The sequence below is a fragment of the Atractosteus spatula genome, chromosome 19, assembly GCF_055471065.1.
Source record: "Atractosteus spatula isolate fAtrSpa1 chromosome 19, fAtrSpa1.hap1, whole genome shotgun sequence".
NCBI lineage: Eukaryota > Metazoa > Chordata > Actinopteri > Semionotiformes > Lepisosteidae > Atractosteus > Atractosteus spatula.
In genome coordinates, this window is record NC_142724.1 from 7,421,183 (window position 1) to 7,443,184 (window position 22,002).

At 37.1% G+C, this 22,002-nt stretch overlaps 2 protein-coding genes across 5 annotated transcripts in view; one reads left to right on the forward strand and one right to left on the reverse strand.

The window, feature by feature from the left end:
* On the reverse strand, positions 1–15,978 carry LOC148817988 (translocating chain-associated membrane protein 1-like 1). The gene is made up of 11 exons (XM_088937408.1): positions 15,622–15,978; positions 13,908–13,968; positions 12,662–12,780; positions 9,993–10,109; positions 9,605–9,663; positions 9,045–9,129; positions 7,902–7,972; positions 7,217–7,321; positions 6,189–6,332; positions 5,488–5,648; positions 1–4,678 (listed from the first exon to the last, which is right to left on the reverse strand). Exons 1-11 carry the CDS (start codon positions 15,739–15,741, stop codon positions 4,605–4,607), a joined length of 1,116 nt encoding a protein of 371 aa, XP_088793534.1. The 5' UTR covers positions 15,742–15,978; the 3' UTR covers positions 1–4,604.
* Positions 15,979–16,304: 326 nt separating this feature from the next.
* zmynd8 (zinc finger, MYND-type containing 8) overlaps positions 16,305–22,002 on the forward strand; it is a 28,615-nt gene continuing 22,917 nt past the window's right edge. For 3 of the 4 annotated variants that reach the window (XM_088937470.1, XM_088937472.1, XM_088937473.1), the window contains exons 1-2: positions 16,353–16,430; positions 19,439–19,670. In XM_088937470.1, the coding sequence (XP_088793596.1) occupies positions 19,657–19,670 (14 nt within the window). In that variant the 5' untranslated portion in view covers positions 16,353–16,430; positions 19,439–19,656. Of the gene's footprint in view, positions 16,431–19,438; positions 19,671–22,002 lie in introns of all 4 variants that reach the window. The other variant, XM_088937471.1, reaches the window with a different exon arrangement.

Sequence of the window (22,002 nt, forward strand, 5' to 3'; positions counted from 1 at the left end):
TTTTGGTTGATCAACAAAGGTTTATTGGAACTAAAAATCACAAAGACTTGCATAAACACATACAAAGATATCTCCAGAACATATCAGAGTCAACACCTTTATAAAAGCTGTATATTTGAACATCTAAGCAAGCAACTAACAACAGTGCGGGGCAATAAAATATTACAGTAACAAAAATAAATCCAACTGATTTTCATGTACACATTTAGTCCAAAGTGGTGTTTTTTTTTGGCAGAAATACTTCCATCTGAAAGAGTCTAGCTTGTGAAAACAGAAATTAATAGAATTTCCCTATTAAAGGTTTGCAGTCATGCTTCAAATTTTTATTAAAGTACAATATCATTAGAATTCCAGGACTTTTCTAACATTAGCTAAATCAAAGTAATTAAAACTCTAAATAAAAAGTTGTGCTACTTTGCATGGTTCAAACTTATACTACAGGTGCAAATAAAAGGTAACACTCAATCACTTTAAAGTCTTGCAGACCCTAACTTACCCTTAATGATTTTATTTATACTTTATTACAAAAATAAATCCATATTCTTGCCACAATCCCTTCTTCACAATGTAAGCTAAACTGAAAAGATGTGAAAGAAAAACATTGGAGCAGCTTTCTTCGTAAGCCTCTGGGTAACACTTCAACTGTTCAACACCTCTCATAAATAAGACCAGTCCTACTATTCTTTATTTCTAGTGACAAATCATGTTTCACTTTCACTTTCATTTTAAAATTCAAGTTAAATGTAGAAGCCCCTTATCTGATTTTTAGCCATTTGGACCCATTCTTGCGGACCTACAATGGTATGCTTGCTTATTTTAAACAATATTAAAACCTGTAAGGCAGCAAATTTATTATGTTGGACACCACAGTTTCTCTGTATAAAAACAGTTGAAAAAAGACAATACAGTAATGTTTTGATGTGAATATTTCTCTTTAACCATCAGAGAGTCCCAGGCTATCCCTCCTTAATAACCGCCACAAGAACCACCCTGTTGTTACCTCAACACAACACCCTGGACATCCTTGATATGCAGTATGTCCCCTTCAGAGGAACACTAGTGTGAAAGACCGCTACAACACTTTGGAAGAGGGGTTGAGATTTAACAGCTTGTTCTAAAACAGAAACCAATACAGAAGAATATTATCATGACCAAACAACATCAAATGAATAGCTATCAAGAAATACAAATAAAACACTTATTAATAAAGTTTAGAACACTTACAAAGCCCCAGAAAAATAAATTGGTCAGCTTGTTATGACAGACCTTTTTACAATTTTTAGTGGATACTGCAATTTGTTGTCCAGTTATAAAATGAGTTTTCTTTCTTAAAATTGGCCTTATACAGGTCAAAACTGTAAATTCACAAAAGGCGAAAAAAGAACTGCCAATAACTAGACCAAACTGTGACAGAGGCAGGCAACTCCCTAGCCTTTTGAATCAAAAAACAGGAGGCACTTCTTTACACAAAGGGTTGTGGGAATATGGAACAAGCTACCCAGCCAAGCTGTTGAAACCCTGGTTTCTTCTTTCAAGAAACATCTAGTTAAGATGCTGAAATCAGCAGTTACTACCAAATGAGCCACATGGGCCAAATGGTGTACTAACACTTGTAACCTTTTTAATATACCTAATTTTCTGATTCTGTTTTTTTATGGAGTTTTATTAAAGTACTAGAAAATAATCATCATCATCATCAAAGTGCTCCAAGGTTTCATTCAGGTATTTCTTGAAAGAAGCCTGTGAATCAAAATCAACAACATGGCTGCTGCTGAGGTTTAAGAAAAGGTTATTAATCAGCAACACACATCTACCTACCTGAGCTCATCTAGCTAAAATATCTGCTCAGATTAGGAGGTTGCACATTTTTATGCTCCATTAATCTTACACTAGCCTTGTGTGTATTTTTTGTATTTGGAAAAGATATTCTATACTAAAGATCTATTCTATTCCATAATATTATATTCTTACTTATCGTTAATTAGTACTTGTTCATTTCTAAATTGTGAACTAATTGAGGGATATTGCGGGTATGAGTGATTAGCTAAACAGAACAGATCACAAAGAAATGTCTTAATGCTTAATGCACAGGAGGGCTGTGCCAAATAAAGTTTCCACTTTTCCTTTGTTTGAGAAATATCCATGAGGTAGAACAAGCTGCAGAAGCCACCTTGATCAACATTAAGATTAAACTTTATCAAATTTAAAAGTCTGATTATTTGTATTAAAGGTTTTTCACAAATGGTAAATCTGTATTCACTTTTTATTAATTCATTATTCATTTTTTACCCATTATGAATATATCACTGCGAATTCGTAGTGATAAGTGCGATATACTGAAATAAATATTTCCCAAAGAAGCATATCCAACATTTACATGTATGTCATATTAAATGTACCATTAAAGTAAAAGAAATGACTTGCAATGGGCTTCTTTGAACCCACAGAAGTGATTTTGTTGCGTCATAAACCGGTTCTCTGCGTCACAGGTCAAACTATTGCAACTCGTCTCCCCCTAGTGTTCACTTCTGGGCTAGCTCACCTCTGGAAATTCCCCTGCTTTGTCTGATTACTGGAAACCACTAACAAGACAGCCCTCTTCCGAATTAAAAATGGATCTACATTAATTTTACACACGTTAACACATGAAATAGTTCTTCTATATTAATTTCTGAGTGAATAGGAAAGGACACATGTTCATTTTAGGGAGAGGTTACTATTTGATCCTAGAAGGCTAGAAATTGCAACTTTAATACATTGTGCACTGGATCAATTTACTTCCACTTCTAAATTTCTACTGAATCCAGCAGGGAGCTATGAGATGTGCTTTTTTACCGACTTGACCAGTAAACATGAATTCGTGAGCAAAGGCAGGTCAGTGATGAAACAAAAAGCTGATCAAGTTTAACGTCTAACAGCTCCTATTATAAGTAAAGACCAAATATTTGATGAGGGTGCTCTGGAAGGGTCATAATGTATGACCTGAGAGAAAGTCATCTTTTTGAGACTCATTCTTTGCAAATGGCGATATCAAGATCACGGGGAAGGTGGAGAAAGTCTTTACGTTTAGTATTTCAGACAGCACCGTTACACAGCTCGCACACGGATTATTCTTTTCTTTTTGCAGGAACCCACCAAACAAAACACTTGTGTTTGCAGTCAAAAAAAAACTGTGCAGCCTGTTACAAATGTATCCCCACAAGCATGAACAACACTTCAAGAAAAAAAAGGCTGACAAACTAGACTATACCGGTTCTCTCTGTTTTACACCCATTGATGTAATCGTTAAAGCTGAGACAGACACACGATTCCATGCACCTAACATAAAGCACTACCCATACACACAGGAACCCACACGTACATACACAGAGAGCATTCCCAATGTTTGCGAGGACGAACACTTAAGTCTGTCATTCAGGAGGCAGCACCTGAATAGTTCACACCTTGAAAAGCCAAAATCAAAAGACTGATGATTAATTCATATAAGGACACTTTAAGAATTGTTTGGATCATATTCTAAGTTGCTTTGCACTGCCGACCAATGCAGTTTGACTTGGGCAGAGCACGCAAAGAAATCCCCAGGACATTATAAAGGCCACTAAAACGCTTGTAGTAGCATGTACTACATACTTCTTCACAGCATTACTGTCTGGTCAGGATCTCTGCTTTTCTAAGGATCCTTATGTTCAGTTACTCATCTTGATGCAATGCGTCTCTGACAAACACATTCTAATGTAAAATCTAATTTAAACTAGAATCTACATTACTAATCTAGCTCTGGATGGCTCACACATTTCACAACCTCCTCTGATCTTTTCTGCCTGACCCCTTTGAACTTTCCACTCTGGGCATCTGAAGTCTCCAAATGAGACTTTTGTCAATATCAAGCCATTTACACCCTAAAAGGCTTTGCGTATTGTAAAGCTGCTTGATATGAGGATACCATTCCTTTATTTTTCTCCTCTTAAGCTATTAGCTTCCTTATTAAAAACAGCAAATCACCATTTGCAGGAAGGTATTCTGATCTACAGCTGTAAGGTGTCAGCCACCCATGTTTGCACAACATGAGCTCAGAAATCACTGCACTTAACGACCTTGATGAATTCCACAAATGATCTTTTTATCTTTTTCACATGTATAAGTGGAATTAAAAGATGACTGTTTACTAAAAGGTAAAATACACAATCACTCTAAGCTTCACTGCCTGATGTTCACATCTATGCTTGGCGAAGGCAGTCCTTCCCTGGTAATGCCCATCAATGGACCGCTGCTAATGGCAGAGTTCACAGGCACCTTGTTTTTAAAGCACTATCAGCTCCAACCTTCGTTCAAAACGCACTCTGAAACCAGAGTATGATATGCACACTAATGCATAAATAACAAAACCTTGAGAGAAATCTGAACAATAAAGGTCTATTTAAAAAGTATCCAAAACACATGAAATGCTTTTCTGTTTTACCACAAAAGTTCCCCAATATAATTTCTGGATGCCACTGACCTAAGTTCTTTTCAGAGCAAGTAACAAGGTGGTAACATTTAGTGTGAGAGAGGACAGCATGCTGCTATTTCAGCTCTCTATCTCTCTGTCATGAAAGGAAATGCTTTTATGATGCTTTGGGCTTTTTTGCACGGGGTGACGTTCTTTCCTCTAATTTCATGACTCCATTCACTGCATTTCCTGCAAAACAAGATAAAACGAACACATAACATTTAAAAGTGAAACGTATAAGATTTCGGGGTTATCGGGGGTGATTTTGAAAACACAAACCCATACAGCATTGTTCCACTGCCCTGACGAAGTTAGTCATGTGCTCCATCTAAACATTCATGTCTTCCACTTAACTCTGCTGTTGAGAGCATTCTTTGCATTAGCTGTGTTCATCTTTTGCTGACAGCTCCTCAAAATCAAGAGTAATAAAACTGGTAAAAACATCTGTAATGTTTTTACATTACACTTTAGATGATAGTTCAATTTAGGGCATGAAACCAGACAAAAAAAATGCAAAATTACCAAGTTTGTTAAAGAAATGACTACTTAATTTGTTCTGCCGTATCTTTTTTTAAACTTTATTTTACTTTGTAGATTGATAAAATGTATACACGAAGAAATGCACAGAAAAACAGACACAAACACCGACTTCCTTTCGAATTCCCCTTCTAATCATCGATACAATGCTTTTTTACTAGAAAGCGTCTAGGGGGATGATTTTGGATTCTCAATTAATTCCGATTCACATTTTCCGTATTTTTTTTTTGCAAGACCTGACAGATGTTATAAACAGCAGGAAATATGCTTTGTTGTTAAACAGTCTGTAAGCAGTGTGTAACAATCTTGATACAGTACTACTGTTTGTAGCAAAGATGAAGTAACAACAATCACACAATACGATCACCTTCACATTATTAACTTGGAATTTACCAAGATCTTTCAAACTAAGCCCACCATCCTAGCTGTGGTCCTAAAAGAGAACTAACTATAAGCCGTACCTCTGCTTAATTCCTTTTTAGAAGGTCTGCTCTTTGGACTGGTCACTTTCTTTTTTGTGGCTTGGTTCTGGCTATGTTCTCTCCATTTCTTTAACTGGAAATTGATGAACTTCCACATCATCCAGGCCTGTGTTAGACAGATAGCAGCCAAACAGCTAATTCTGGAAAGGGCACAAGGAAAAACATACATGATGAGCGTAACTATTATAACAAACCATTTTTGTTATTTCAACTAAGTGCGAGGCCAGAGGAATACTACTTTTATAGCCGTTTGTGGAAAATAGGATTTTACAAGACGATGTAATTTGAATGGTATAAGAAGATATTTAAATTAATTCAGATCAACATATACCCAGTTACATCACCAGTAATACTGAATACTAGCATCCAATTCTGAACTCTTTAGGGTTAGAAAAAGTCTGAGCTGGAGCATATCTGGGCCATCAGTCAAGAATCTCATTGCAGATTCTTGTTGCTCAGATGTGTTCCAAGAGAACCTGAAATTAAGCACCAAGCTTCTGGATCTGAAACGAATTCTTTGACGTCTATTGTTCACTTTAACATTATACTTTACAACCTAAGGTCTTTTATACAATCTTAGTTTCTCAAGCACTGTTTACATACATTATTGTGCTTTTCAGGATGATTTGCAAAAAATCCAATTGCCGTTTGTTAAGAAAGGAGATCAAAGGCAGACTTGCCTGACGGTCAGGACGTTGAAGTTTCCGTCTGCTATGGAGAAGCCCTGATTTTCTGTCCGTGCCAAGCCAAAGCCAAACGTGAGGACAGAGAGCGTGAGGGTGAGGAGACGAGCGATGACAAACAGCAGGGCCCACAGAGTGAACCTGAGGGTTCGAGAAAAGGGCTGCTATTGAAATCAGCATCCACACTGAGGGTCTATCCTTTCCAGTGAAACATTTGTTTATTCCAAGTTACTTACGAATACGGAAAGGAACTGCTTTCTTTCTACAAGCACCTTTCGCTCATTTTAATCCAACTTAATACAAATGACCCTACTGGGGATGCGAGTCTACACCGCTCAGAGTGACACGTGCAAACAGCATAAAAACACACGAAAGCTTCCAAAAAGGAGGTGACTATTCAGCCATTCTTTTGCGCAACATGGCTGGGTCCTTTGTTCCTGACACTAACCATAATTCGTATAAAGATGCATGTCCTATTCTTATTCTTAAATTTGAGAAGGTATACTGAGAAGAACCTGGGCTACTCAATATGGTCAGAATGCCTTTAAAAACACAGAGACATAAATAGGTAGAAGTGCTCTGGACACCTAAAGAAGGCTCAACAGCCTAAACCGTGTGTTTTTTATTTCTACTTTCAGCATGGAATTAACCTCTGCTTCTTCCCTCGATGACGGTGGCAACACATTCTTAATACTACTTTCTATTTTTTTTCTCTAGCGTGTACAAAGTTGGACGCTGAGGCCCTGGGTTCAATTCCCAACCTGGGGTGAAAACCTGTGTGGAGTCTGTATGTTCATAACGGGTGCTCTTGATTCCTCTCGCACACCAAAGACATACTGGAAAGGTTAATTGTTGTATGGGAAAAGTGGCCCTGTACGTGTCTGTGTGTGCCCCGTGATGGACTGGCATCCCAGCCGGGGTGTACCCTGCCTCGTGCCTATCCCTGCAACCTTGAATCAGAAGTAGCGGATGGAAAGTGGAGGGTTGGACAGATATACAAAGTTTCGCTTTTTTGTGTCACTTGCCCCTTTTGCTTGTTTTCATCGCTGAAGTAGAAGAGTCGAGAGGCATGAAACAGGAGCTCAACCAAGTAGTGTGGCACCAGTAAAATCAGGCCAAGGCGGTGAAGACTGAAAGAGCGAGAAAGACAGGAACACCACAGGCTTAGTATTATGAATACAAAAGAACGTCAGGAGGTGAGGTAAAGAAACAACTGCAAAGCTTCCGTTTAGCAAATGTTAAATCAATATCAATAGAACTGTGTTTTAAAACCTGGCCCCCTAAGTATGACTAACAAATGTTTAATTATAAAAAGCGCAGGGATATTATTTTGGACAGAGAAAAATCTAAGTTATCCCACATGCACTTCGACCCAGCAGCAGGTGACCTATCAGAAACCTGCAGATAATTACATTAAAATCATGCTAATGAGCACCTTGCTGTTTCCTTAAATTATAGCTGTTACCCTGATCTATTTTCATAGAACACATTCACTTGAGAATGTCAGATTTCCAGCAGGAAATCAAAGATTATTTTGTGTCCCCTATCCAACTAGATATCTGGATGAGAGAACCCCAGAAAACACTCAAGATACAATCAAAATTTAAGACTTTGAATTAAATTCTGTTAACTGAACTTTTGGTTGAATTGCTTTCACAGCGAGTTTAAAATGCTACATTTTTAAATCAGGCATAGATAAAAACAACTTACTTTAAAATATAGGCACCAGCAATGTGAAATATATAAAGGCAAATATAATTGAGTTGACGAGGAATATCCTCCTGGAAAATAAAAACAAGTTACAAATACAAACCATTCTTACTTCTCTGCATTCTTCTTATATTATAATAAAATAAACACCACACATATAAATTCCCACTCTATTGTTAAGACCAGGACTATGTTTAATTTTTGTGCATCTCCTGGAAAAAAGGCACAAGTACTAGTAATTTAAAATATGTACCTACACCACAATAGTGCCATTGTTGAAAAGACACATTTTGAAGAGATCATATTAAACTGTGAGGAAAAACTACAACTAAAGTTCAACCAAACACTGAAGCTAGCACAAGTGATTGGAAATAAAAGGTGCTTCTTCAATTTTATCTTATTTCAAAACATGTCAAGGAAACACATTCTCCTGTGGAGTTTACAACCGTACCAAAGGATAAAATGTTAATATTACTTCGTGTTCCCACATGGCCCATGTAGACATTCTTCTTAGTTTCTTGGGATAGAGCCACAGGGATACTGCTCCTGATCAAGTTGATATTCCTGCCACTATTTCCCTACTTTTCAAACAGTGTAACTGACATTTTAAGACTGTTTTGTGCTTACTTTACAGAATCCATTTTCATGTAAAATGACCTCAGACATTAAAATGCTAAGGCAGGTTTATGAATTATATACCTTCTTTATTGTTCAAACTCATGTTTCATTAAAAATTCACCAGTCTCGTTTTCAGCATCACATACAACACAACAGGAGTAAAACATCCACTGTACACACCAGAAGAGGGTCTTTTGTTCAAATTTCACCAACTCATTTCCAATATTCTTCTCCAGGTAAAAAAGAAATATCCACTATTTCAGAAACACTCCCCAACAGTTTATAATACTATTCACATCTTTTGTATTTTTTCTTTTCAAGACATTTTTGTAGTAGCAACCACATCCAGTGTTATGAAATATCAGGCCTTTTTTTACATACTGCCTTTATTTTCTTTCTTTTTGGTGTCCAGATGTCAGGTACCCTGTAGCAAAATGCTTGTTCTAAATATTAAGCTTATGGCTCTGCTGTGGGACACTGTTATCCTTATTTAACAGCACTCTGCATGTGATTCCATTCCCCTACCTTTCGCACTTTCTGAAAGTACAGCTCTGGCAGTGCATGAAGCCAGTAGGCCAGCTGGCAAATGTAGAAGAATTTCACCTGAAAACTAGAATGAGGAATAATTAGCAAACACGCATTCAAATTCGAGATTAGGCATCAGTCGTAAAAAAAGCGTTTTCAATACATGTACATCAGTTGAGAGAGAGTGGGATTGTGAGAGCTTGATCTCAGCAAGTTCACCTTGCTAGAAACACAACACAGCATATTGCGACAGGCAGATGACTGATCACCATGCTGTGTTGCTGGTCTTCACTGGAGACCTATGTTGGCAGGGCCTTGTACTGCTTAAGAAAGTAGACAAAAATGACAAGACCAATTGGTCAGCTTCCTCTGGATGCGGATATGCTCTCGGGTTCTGTGACTTTACAGCAAGGTTTTGCTGCAGTGTGATGGGGGATGTTCGCTGGTCTTCAGCCCTGAAGCCTCAGAGCTGGCCTGCAGCAGTGTGATGTGTAAGCTAACTCTTCAACACAGATGAGACAAAACTAAGAACACATACTGAAGAAAGGTCAAGAACTTACAACATATGGTTGTGAGGATAGCCCTCCCATAAGTAAGTGGGATTTGTTGCAAATTCCTCCTGTTAGACACAAAAAGATATCAATGATAAGGACACAGCACAGCTGCAAATGTGTGTGCAACTCCTGGATTGGAACTAATCCAATGACAAGCAGACAAAAGGGTGAGTTAAAAGACAACCTGCCCTTAAAAGTCTAATTTCTTAACACTGAATCAAATACATACTGTACTTTGTTTGACACTGTGTTAGAAGTTAAAGCAGGTGTGGGTTAACAGTGTGTTTACAAGCATGGTGCATTTTACTATGCATCAGATTCCAGGGTTGATTTTCTTAAAAACTGATTTTTTGATTGGTCTTCAGTTTTGCCCAACGACCTCTTCTGTACTTACTGCGGTCAGAATGCTCGCTCCCCAGATAAAGGAGAATAAGTAGAAGGCAGCCAGTTGTCCAGATTCATTGAATTTGCTGTGCTTAGTTTTCGATAAGTGAAGCCGTCGGTTTATTTTCTGAAATTAAAAATATTATTATGCTCCCACATCTTTTCCATGCAATTATTTATTTTAATAAAAATATGACTATTTTATTACTATAATGTGCTAATTATTGTTTTACACACAGATTTGAGTACAGACTTACTAAAGTGGAACTAATCCAATTAAATAATTCAACAATGTTAAATCTGCTTAATTGATAATAAAAATGCACAATTCTCTTCTAGTGAAAGCAAGAACGTTGTCTGAAATAAAACATTTTAAGTGGTATTTCAAAGGTTCAGGGCACAGATTATATAATTCTACAGCACAGAAAAAGATCATTATAGATTGCTCTGAGCCTGTGATGTCCATGGCCTTCAGACACTTGTAAATGCATGTCTGGAATTTTTATCCAGGAAAGGTGGGTAAAAATCCACTTCAGGTTTCAATTTATAACAGCATACCTCATGTAACTTTGTTATGGAGAATTTATTACTTATTTTCTGTTAATTAACAGGCACATAAAGGAAATGTCCGTGGGTACAATAATTCAAGTAGAAATAACCAAACCCAGATCTTAAATCTCAGTCAGGTGTCTTTACATTGGAAGGGGCTCATTAGTGCACAACAGACATGGGATATGAATTCTGACTCATAAAGTGGGCGAGAGAGAGAAGCCTGACAAAAATGTCACTCCTGTCTCAACATCACTCCTGAATTCATAACAGTGCAGTAAAAGCACTGTATGATTGGGGAAAAAACTGTGAAGAATCTAAAAGGTGACAGGTAAACACAATTTCAACAGATACTGTACTTTAATTTTAGATATGTTGTGCCATCTGAGATGAGGTTAACGTTTTCAAAACTCAGAACTGCACTGGAAGTTTGTCTTTGAGCGAGACGGCACTACTGTGATGTTGCCTCGGCACATTTGAGCTCTCGCTGCCTAAAACATTACAGTGTTGCAGGACATTTTGAATCGTGAAGCCATTTTGAACAAAAGAAAGGACTCACGCAACATCTGAAATTGCCTTCACCCCCAAAAATATCAAGTAATAGTAATGGAAAAAATGAGGGGCAGGGATTGTGTGGATTAGCCTATGACTGCCACTTCTTATAAAAAAATAGTATCATTGTATTTGCTTAGATGATAAAAGCACACTTTTAAATAAATATACATCAGATGAAACTAACCCCCTTTTTTAATAAGTTTTGAGAGACTTATAGAGGTAATCTGTAGTGCATAACCATATGATCTCTGATCATTTGCTATGTTGCTGCCACATCTGTGGTTAATTGCTGGTAACGTTAGGTAACTATATTCGTTTAGAAAGAGCTTTCTAACCTGGAGGCCCAGTCCAGCAGGTAACCATTACACCACTCATTTCTAAAGACTTCAAACACTCTGTGTGATTGGTTAGGCAAGGGAATAATAACATTTTCCATTGTATCTTTAACAATACTAAAAAAACACTGTGGTGAATACACAGTAAATCAGATGCTTACAAAAAAAGTATGTGGATGTTTGCTTGCTGTCATGAAGAACAAATAATTATCATGTAATTAAGAGACAACAAGTACACATATACATTAAAGTTCTACTTTAGTTGTGCATTACATGACACAACATGTTTTTGTAATAAAGACAGAGCTGGTGATTTTTTCCAACGTTTTACTTTAACATTTGATAAAAAGGGCATTTCATATTTACACCGAAAAAAGTGAACACACATACATGGGTCAGACGCCCACATATTCAGAATATTTTGATAAGATTTATTTACTTCCTCTTCCTGTATGTATCTGTCTGGTATTTGGCATGAAAGTAAGCTGTTGCTTCCAGAGCAGGGCTGTTCTCACACAGATAGATTAAGCACCTTTTAACTCTGGAACAAGCAAATAGCCTGTTTCCTATAAGTAATTCTCAGTAATGTAACCATGTGGCTGTAAGCACAGGACAGAACAGGCAGATGCAAAAATTACATACATTCTGGGCATTTTCCCAACACCCTGGACACTGACAACTTTCAAACTATATCAAAATAATAAAATACACAAATATTAAATATGACATATCTTTCACAATCATTGTTTTATTCTACTGGAATTTAATTTACAACTCATCATTTTGCAATACACCAAAGTTTGTATGTTCCTACTTTTCTGATAGGGATAATGAAGATTAATATTATTATTATTATTATTATTATCATCCCTATTACTGCTACTACTTCTACTACTAACAACTCTGGATGTTGCTGCTGATGTCACAAAGTGATGTTTCCAATATTTAGATATTTAGCAACTTTATTCTTCCAAATCAGTTAACTACAATGTGTTTACTAACAATCTCCCTAATTAAAATAAATAATCATTTGCCAATCAACTTTAGTTTAAAAAAAAAGCATGGGCTAGTTTATACATAGGTTTTGGCTTCCTGTTTCAGCTGTTATAGTTTATAATTTCAGAAAAGTCTCCACTTTTTAGATAGGTTGTTTTTAAGAACACAAGCTAACAGGTTCCTTCTGCATTGAATAATGCTGTTCTCATTCTTATATCATTGCCAGTCCTGGTCAGTAACTTACATCGAGAATGTACTCCTGGATCAAGGCATGAAGAATGATTGCAATCAGGACATAGAAGAAAACTGTAGCCATATCTTTTGGTCCATACTTATAGAGATTGACAGGCTCAGGTCTGTCATCTGTATTGAAAAGAGGAAAAAAAGATAACTATAAATGTTAAAAATCTAACAGTTTTCCAATGTTAAAATTGCTCAATATTCCAAAAGGATTTATGCATTTTGAGAAAGTTTTCAAACAAACAGCAGTTGAGCCATGCTCTTTTCTTTTTCCAGTTAAGTAGCATTATAACTTTAACTACAGATTAATGTCGGTGAATGCTTCCTAAGAACAAGGTCAAAGGAAAACATTCCATCAACAGCATTTAGAACCAGGGAGGAGAATTTCTGCACCATTACTGATGCAATCACTGTCCTGTCCCTGGGGTGAGTCCAGTTTTGTTATACTAAATGTTATCTGTAACCCTCTTTAGCATGAGTGTGATTAAACCTACCCCTTGCTGGAGATACACAGTACTCATCGTATTTAAACTTTTGAAAAAGATGGGAAGAAAAAAAAATTAGCAGACAAAACAAAAGGCATCACAAAGGCTTTTACTTGCGTTTTCATCGATTTTAGATGATTCTGGATTGACCTTAACAGTCTGCACGCAAACAGACTCTAGCACACACATAGCACAGCTGAAGGGCTGCTCTTTAGCCCAAAACCTATGTCAGTTGCATGGTTACTCTGATGAAGATTATCTAATTTCTTACCCCCCTCAGTTTTTCCTAACACATTTCTTTTGACTTCTGCACATCTTAACCCAAGTTGTCTCAGTGGGTAAACTTTTCATTGTAGTGTGCTACCAGACAATGCAACACCATGCAAATTAAACTGCGACACTGGCTTCACTCAAGCCTTTTCTGAATTTAAAAAGCCTCTTCCTTTGAAATCATGCTTGACTTTTGTGATTATTCCCAGCAGTTGTAAGGACTCTGTATTAAACTTTATTGTAGCAATGCTTTAGTTTTATTAAAGTCCTTTGCGTCAAGTCCCCAGAAAAGTGCTGTAAAAGTGTAAAGAATTATTATTTATTTATTAATTATTATTAATTATTTAACAAACAAAAACACAAGGAAATGTTACAGCGAAGTAAAAGGCTCTGAGGCAAAACAAAAATAGTATATTTCTGAGATAATATTTAACCAATTTAACACACTGTGTAAAAGTGTACCCCATATGTTTTTTATTAAAGTTTAAAACTTACCAAGCGTGTATGTCACATTGTATTGGACAGTAATAAACATGATGGCATATTTTGCTGTTACCTGCAGAAAAAAAATGAACAATGAAGAAACAGTCATTAAAATGCTCTTTCTCTCTGTCCAATAGAAAAAAATACACTCTAAACTAAACATTAAACTTGTATGAAGGGCAACAAGCATTAACTGAACATGCAAAATCTTAACATTAATCTTGGAAGGTCCAATGATGTACTGCTAAAGGGCACGTAGCCAAGATTTGTTTTTGTACAATTTTCCAGGACAGGAAAACCTAATCTCTGCCCGAGCTCTAAATGTGAATATTAAGAAAAATAATTGTGTCCATTTTTATTTGATCTGATATTTTCAATGCTTTTGCTGGTGGTGCTGTTTTTTTTTTCTTCCCCAGGGAATGGCACACATGATAATTTTGTCTCAAACTTCAAAACTCGTTTGGATGTCAGTTCATCAATATTTTTATTTATATCCTAAATGGTGGGCCCCGACACTTATGTCTTGTCCTAATGTGGTATTTCTGCTTCTTTGCAAATCAGGTTACTGATGTGAAAACTCTGCATCAATGTGCAATGACATTATAAGATGATGCATTCTGTTATAACCCCCTTTTCAGGCCCAGAAAAGGGCCTGTGTGACAGTGTGAGTCACACTGTCTTGTGTTTTTCTGGTGCCCTGTACAAACCCGGCTACAGATTTAAAATATTTTCAGAGCTGGCATGTGAGATAGCAATATCTTTCAATTCTCACAGTTTCACCTACTGTTGTCCCATTTTCAATGACTGTTCCTGAACTTCCAGACAAAGCCTCTCTTTGTGGAAGAGTTTTATAAGATGCACTACATAAAAAAATGCATTGTAGCGGAAACCGCAGATAATATCATAATCCAGTAAATACATTGTACCGTCTATAGTACTGAAACAAAAACATGTACACATGAGGTTAATGCATGATAATGCAAGACTGCTAAACCCTTTGGACAACTCGTGCGACGTCAGTTTCTATGCTGTAAAACTAAAATGAGTAACTTTATGAATTAACAGAAGAAATTTTAAATTTTAAACCGTGCAGGTGCCATTAGTTCATCCGCTCCTAAAACAAAAGCTGTGCCTCGCACCCTTCAATGTAAAAAATGACTACCGAGTCGCGAAAACGAACATTTTGTCAAGTTCGTCGTCGTTCGCATTCAAAATATTACCATCAGTAACAGGTAGCAGCATGAAAAAAACAAACATTTAAAACATTGCTTTTTGCGGTTATATTTAGTACAGCCCTAAAGCACCTGCAGTATTACATGGTACATAGCTGCATTTGGCACATCCGATCATTAATAAACTTTAACTATCGACCAGGCGTCACTGCCCTTCGAGTCAGCCAGCTACAGTACCTCTTAAAAACATCTCTTCGGTGTAAAATGATATTTTGATGTGGGTGCTTAGCTGTGACATCAGCCCAGTAAGCTGAGGCGTTATATAAACCAATAAAGACATTTCTGGCGGCTCTGAACTATGTCCGGGAGCTCTTGTGTTCGGTACTCTGAACTATTTGCCCTGTTGAGAGAAGGTTTTCCTGTAATGTGACCAGGTTTATATGGCCGCGTTCAGTGTTAATGATCAAGGGGGGATAGTTTGTGCCCAACCCCCTTGTGGCTGTCAACCGGGTGTCCTGCGTGCTGATCTGTTTTTTGTTGTTTCCTTACTGTACCTCAAACATGAGTCCCAGCAGAATGATCATGGCCACGCACGACACCATATCCGCGTGATTCTGGATCACGAACTCGTGGCTCAGTACCGGCGGGCTCTTGTTCTTCTTACGGAAACCCATGGCTCTGGCTGACTCGGCAAGCACTTCTTCCCGCGTGTGTTTTCCAAAAACAAGACCCCCCTTTCCTCTTGCCCCGCCACTTCACTGTTAAGAAGGTGCAGTTTTTTAGCATGAATTCGAGAGGATCGACAGAAGGCAAAATGTGCTCACAAACACACACACACCACGCACGCAACCACCGGACTCAGCCCGACGTACCCTCCCAGATTCTACTCCAGACTCCTCCAAGCACCGCCCACTGACGCACAGGTCCCGCCCCCCGCGGCAGGGACACGCGTCGGATGGACGGGCGGATGGACCAATCGGAAAAAGGAAGCCGGGATGAGCGGCTGAGGCGTCCGCCAATCGTCACCCGCGCTCGGTGAACCCGACGGGCAGGGCAGAAAACCGTCAAGGCCTCCATCTCCGCTACGTCAAAGCTCTCTGCCTTGAGTCGTCGTCGTGTTGTCACAGCGTGCTGAAGCGCTTTATTTCCCTTTCACAAGATCGACTGCTGTCTTCTCCAATAAGAACGCGTTCATGAGAATTAAACCTTGCAGTTTTAGGGTACAGAAAAAGAAGGGTTTTTTTTTAGAATGAGAGTGGCCGATGGGGGTTCTGAATGCTTAGGAGGCACATAATCCATACACACAAGTTTTTTAAAGCATTGTACAAGCAGGACTGGGATAACACCGATTTCTTCACCAAAGGTTAGTAAAGCCGTTTCATGAAAAGAAACAAAGGGCTGCACTGATAGTCTAGAATACTTTACATTTTTGGAGAGATTTTGTATCGGGACCAAAGAAAACATTACACGGGGCGCAATGCAACTAAGGTTTGGTTACTCACTTCAGAGGAGCATTAAAAATCCCGTGCGATTACCGTTTCCTTAGATCTAGTTACACTTACAGCTACCGAAGGGTTGTGGGTATGTACAGAACCTTCCTGTTAAAGCGTTTGCAAGCTGCTTACAAGTGAAGGTGTGAAGAGTCTCGTTGGAATGTAACTAGAATTCCATTTTGTGATCAAATTCTTTAGATATAAAGGTATAAAGAGGTCAGGCTGAGTGGTAACTTAAAAAAAAATTAAATGAGCCTGTTCACTTGGACACTTATACACTTAATGTATAAGTACTATCAACTGTATGCAATTGTTTACATGCATAAACATTACATGCAATGATAAGCAATTATATTGACATATTTTGGTTAATTACTGCCATGTTGCCTAGTGCAATTCTTGAGTGCCGCTGAATTCAAAAGCCAGTGGCTACAGAAGCCAGTGCATAGAACTGTAAATACAGACATGTTTTATATTTAAAATACAGAACAATTAATTCAGGGAAGTTGCAAAAGCTTCAGAAGCAAAATCAAGTCACCAGTGCCTGTGTGTTTTAAACATCATGGCAGTGAGGGCTGGGCCTAAGAGGATGTCACCTTAAAGAGATAAGAGCTCCCTTAAAAATATCCATTGTGAGGACAGCATCTTACTATAAATCATCTTCCAGCTTGTCTAGAAAAAGAAGTTTCAGCACTCCCGAGGCCGATGAAGGCTTACGATTCTCAAAGAGATGTGGTGTGTGCACTTTGAAGGCCTCAACACAAATACTGTATTGCGCTCACAAAAATATGAGATTTTTGACAGCCATTTGTCTCCACTTTGTTTCAGTGCCAGGACTGGAGGAGACATTTTTAAACGCTGTGTATCCAAGTGTGGTTAATCAACAGTTGGGCAGCCTATGCACATAGAACACATTTATAAACTGCAGTCTATAAAAGTAATTTTGTGCAGTGATGGTATGGTGATGAAGTATTCAGAATAGTAACTGAGCTATGTGGTGGAAAAGGTGTAAATGTAAATGACCACTCTAAGGTTCTGGTTGTTTATCATCTGACCCTTTAATTCTATGTATATGCAAGTCTAATGTGCCAAGGCATGAAAGAACACAACATGATTAGTGTAGGATGTGAGAGTGCAGCCTATTTATCTATACTGGAATTTGCCTCAAGGTGTCACTATTACATTTAGGATCACAGAAAAATGGCACAAAGCTGCCCAGTAAATAGTATTTCCTGCAAAAATAATGTTTCTTCTACAAATTAATTGTAAAATTATAATGCAGGTGTATAGCAGTATTAGAAGGTGTTCAACATGTGCAGGTGTCAAAACATATAATTGCAGGCTGTTAAGTGTTCTTCAGTAATTAGTACAAAGTCAATTTTTGATACTCCATTAAAGGAAAGTGAGTGAGGCCAATACATTAAGCCTTTTGACACCTGAATCTCACAAAAATTGTAAGTAGTAGCCAATGTATATCTATATGTTGGGTGCTTTTAAATCTATTATGAAAATTTTTTTATATGATTGTTTTATCTTTGTGATTGGTAGAAATCCTTGTTCTTGCAATATAAATTAACTTTTATTATCATGCAAAACTATAGCAGTACGGCCTGAAATGTAAGAAATATTATGCCGTTCCGGACTAAAATACAATTTGTTATAGATGTACAGTTTGAAATCACAGACAATGAAAATATATGGCATGTTTGTGTTTAATTTATGTATAAAAAGCTTATTATATATTATTTATATTAAAGGTTATTTTGTATTTACTTTTAAAAACTGTTGTTTCACAAATGCAACAATACCCCAATAACCAATTAATAGAAATTTGTGAATCACATGTAAAAAAAATAATTGCTGTTGCTGTTAATCAGAGTTTGTGACCCGGCTAGAGGACATTGGCTACTTTTTGTAGCACAGTACATATATTTCATGGGGAAAATAGGAAAAAACAGTACACACAGTTCCGCTTTGATTGAGGTAATGTCAGCCTTTTCTCCTGACATAAAACAACCATGACAGTACTATATTTAAATTATAATTTTCTGTTGGAAAACCGGAATTCTGAAAACAAAACAATATTTTTCATATAGAAAACAGTTCATTTTGGTAGACGTTTAGTGCTTGTATACAAATCTATTTTTTATTTCTGGATTAAATCTAATACAGTATTTGATTAGTGATGCACAATCAAACTGTAAAGTCTTTTTCTTAGAGATTGTAAATAGACCAAGATCTAGAGAAAATAGTAAATTTGTGGAATCTAATGGGAATTAACTGAATTTGCAATACAAACATTTTGTGAGATGTTGTGTAATATTAGAAATATACCTTTAAAATATAATATTTACATTCACTGTATATTGTCTGCATGTGTTTATATCTAATATTTCTGCATATATGTAGGAAAGAGAGAGATATATATATATACACACAAATAATTGTGTAGTTGGCCAGTTGACTATTTTGTTCTTAAGAATCTTATAAATGTAATATTTCTAGAGGCCTGGTAGATTTACAGATGGGCTTAAGACAGACCTTCTACAGGCGGCTGTCACCATTAATTCTTACTCTTCATTCGTGTACTTTTGCATTTGGGAACTTACATTTTCTGTGGATTGTTAAAATAAAAGGGAGGGATTTCTTAGACAAAGGCCTTTCTCTCTGCAACAGGGAGGACGAGTCAGACTGCTCCTAGTTTTCATGTTTGGGGGAAATATTTTGGAAAATACAGTAAAATACAACTCGGCCAATGTAGGATGCAGTGATTGGTAATGATTTTAGAACGTTGTATGTGTTCATTTGTTTGCAGGAATGTTTTAAAGTGTGTATTTTGTGATTTGGGCCTAGATCTGGCTCTTCTTTTTGTCCACAGAGCTGCTCCTGCCTGCTTGAGCTGAACAAAGATAATTACTCAGGAAATGTTTCAGCCAATCCGCTGCCGCTTTACATCCCGGTAGTGAAAAGAGGCCATTCAGGGTCTAGCTTCTATCTGGCAGTCTGATCATCAAGCTGAAGTGCCAAGCCCTTTCTGTCTAAGAACTGAGACTGTCCTCCATGTTTTATAAGTATTGACATAACACTGTGTTAGCCATGCATCCACAGAGGTAAGCCTGATTTTCTTACTTTTTCCTTAATGTACTGTTTATCTAATACCAGAATATTGTTCTTTGAGAGAGAAGCCTGCAAATCACACACCACAGCACTGGAACCAGGCAGAAGCAAAAGCAGTTTCTCTTGCTGGCTGTGGTCACATGGTTACTTAGCCAGTCTCCATTGCAGAGATGACCATGGCAAATCCTTTTTGCAAGACAGAAATATATGTAACATTTTCTTTCTGTTGATTTAGTCTTTTCTGATTGTGAGGGATCTCTTTGTAAGCAGATTGCCTGCATCATTGTTTGCCTGTGTCACATGTCAGCCTCAGATAAAATGGAAGCTAAGAAACAGATGTAGCTACAACAGCACAGCAGGGCTCCCCTGGGAAGCAAATGGCTTACAGAGTAGCACACAGGTTTACATTTTGGTGTAAGGTAATGGAGAGAGTGTGCACAGCTTTTTGTTCCTGCAAACGACTGAAAAACATGGCTTTCAACTAATTTTACAGAACAGGACTTGAGGAACTGCAAGGAGCATTGTATTACAGCCCTCTCCTGTCAGTGCTTTGCCTTGTATTGAAATCTTCAGTCTGCTTTACTAATGCACATATCTTACAAAGTGTAATTAGGTAATATGAATTTGATTGATGGGTGGAAGGTGGCTAATTGTTTTTTTTTATTTGATGAGAGCCACAAATTAAGAAGTGCAATCTCAATAAGTGGCCTGAAGTTATGCAGAAGTTGACAGCTTGCTGTTCTCGTGGCTATTATCATTTTAAGCAGCAGTCCTGTTGACAGCAGCTGAGCTATGAGTTGCTTTAAAATGTAAGGATCTGTTGAAAGCATGATGTTTTTAACAGTAAACATATGAAAGATCATTTTGAGACAACCCACTGCAGTGCACATCTGAGAGTTTGGTTGCTTTTGCTCTCCTGTGTATACCTGTCGTTACTCATTGATAGGTGATCTCTTTTTAATGCAAAATTAAAAGTGAAACTCCAAAAGTGAAAAAGATGTTTTTTTCAGTCTGCATGCTCAGGTTCTGTTCTGCACAGCCTAACCTTTTTATTTCTCAAGCAGGAGAGGTTCACGCTGTTGTAACTTGTTATTATTGATTAGCAGTGCAGAACCTTTCTTTATTTAAAGCTTTTTTTTTGCCATCATTTAATTTTTTGCAACAGGTTTATGAATTTGAATTTAGGGCAAAATCCTGGAAACAGATCCTAGTATTCTTACAAGTTTATGTGACACGTACTATAGTGTTAAGTCCAACTAAGGTTAGTGTTTTAAAAACTCTTTTTTTATTCCTTATTGAATGTGTAAATATGGAGGTTGTACAGTATATGTAAATAGATATGCACTGTGAGGACAGAAGGCTGTAAGCGTGATTTGACTAAGAGTTTTTAAGTCTGTGCTTAATTACTATTGTCATGCAGCTTTAAGAAAGAGAGGCTGTTTTTGGAAAGATTGCAATCCAATACTTAACATTTTTAAAAGTATACTTTTTAAAAAATATATAATGTATTTTTCAGTTAGGTAATTCATTATATATGGTTCCTTTTAAACCTTAATTAATTTCTCTACAGGCTTTTAATCATTCAATGTGTGGAATATATGTGTACGTATGGAAAGATCATACATATCTGTATGTGTTGTATTTGCATAAGTCACAACATTGATGGATAATATATACACATAAATGTGTGTGCTTCTGCATATAAATAGGACGTGTACATGTACTGTACGCTGTGTATTTTTTTTTTAATTTGGATTTCTAATCTTCACTGTTTAACTGTGAACTTCACTGTTTAATTGTCTTATTGAATGTACAGTAGGTTTCATTTCTGATTTAGTTTGAAGTACTGTGTCCAAACTTGTGTGAGCTCACACTGTAAATTATTAATGTCAATACGCTGATTTCCTTTTAAAGTCTAACAGCTTACAATGTTTTCTTTGTGCTGTCACACACCAGCTATTTAGTTTCAGAAGGCTTCTAATTTTTTTCCTATTCTTCTAAGTCTCATCAATACAGAGCCAGTGGGATACTGTGATATTTGTGTTCAGAAGGTATAAGCAGTTTTAGAGGGATAGAAGGGACACCATAATATTTTAGTTTTGTATAAACAAGGTTTTGAATATAACAGAAATCAAATGGCATAAGCGGATTTCTTTTCCCTTTGTACATACAGATTTGTGTGGCTGGATAAAGAAATACATATGGGAAACTTTGCATGGAATGATTCTGTTTTTATTTTATAAAAATCTCTGCATTGCAGCAAAATGTCTAAGAGACAAGGTAGTAGCAGGCTCTGCTCCACAGTGCAGCAGCCCAATCACACTC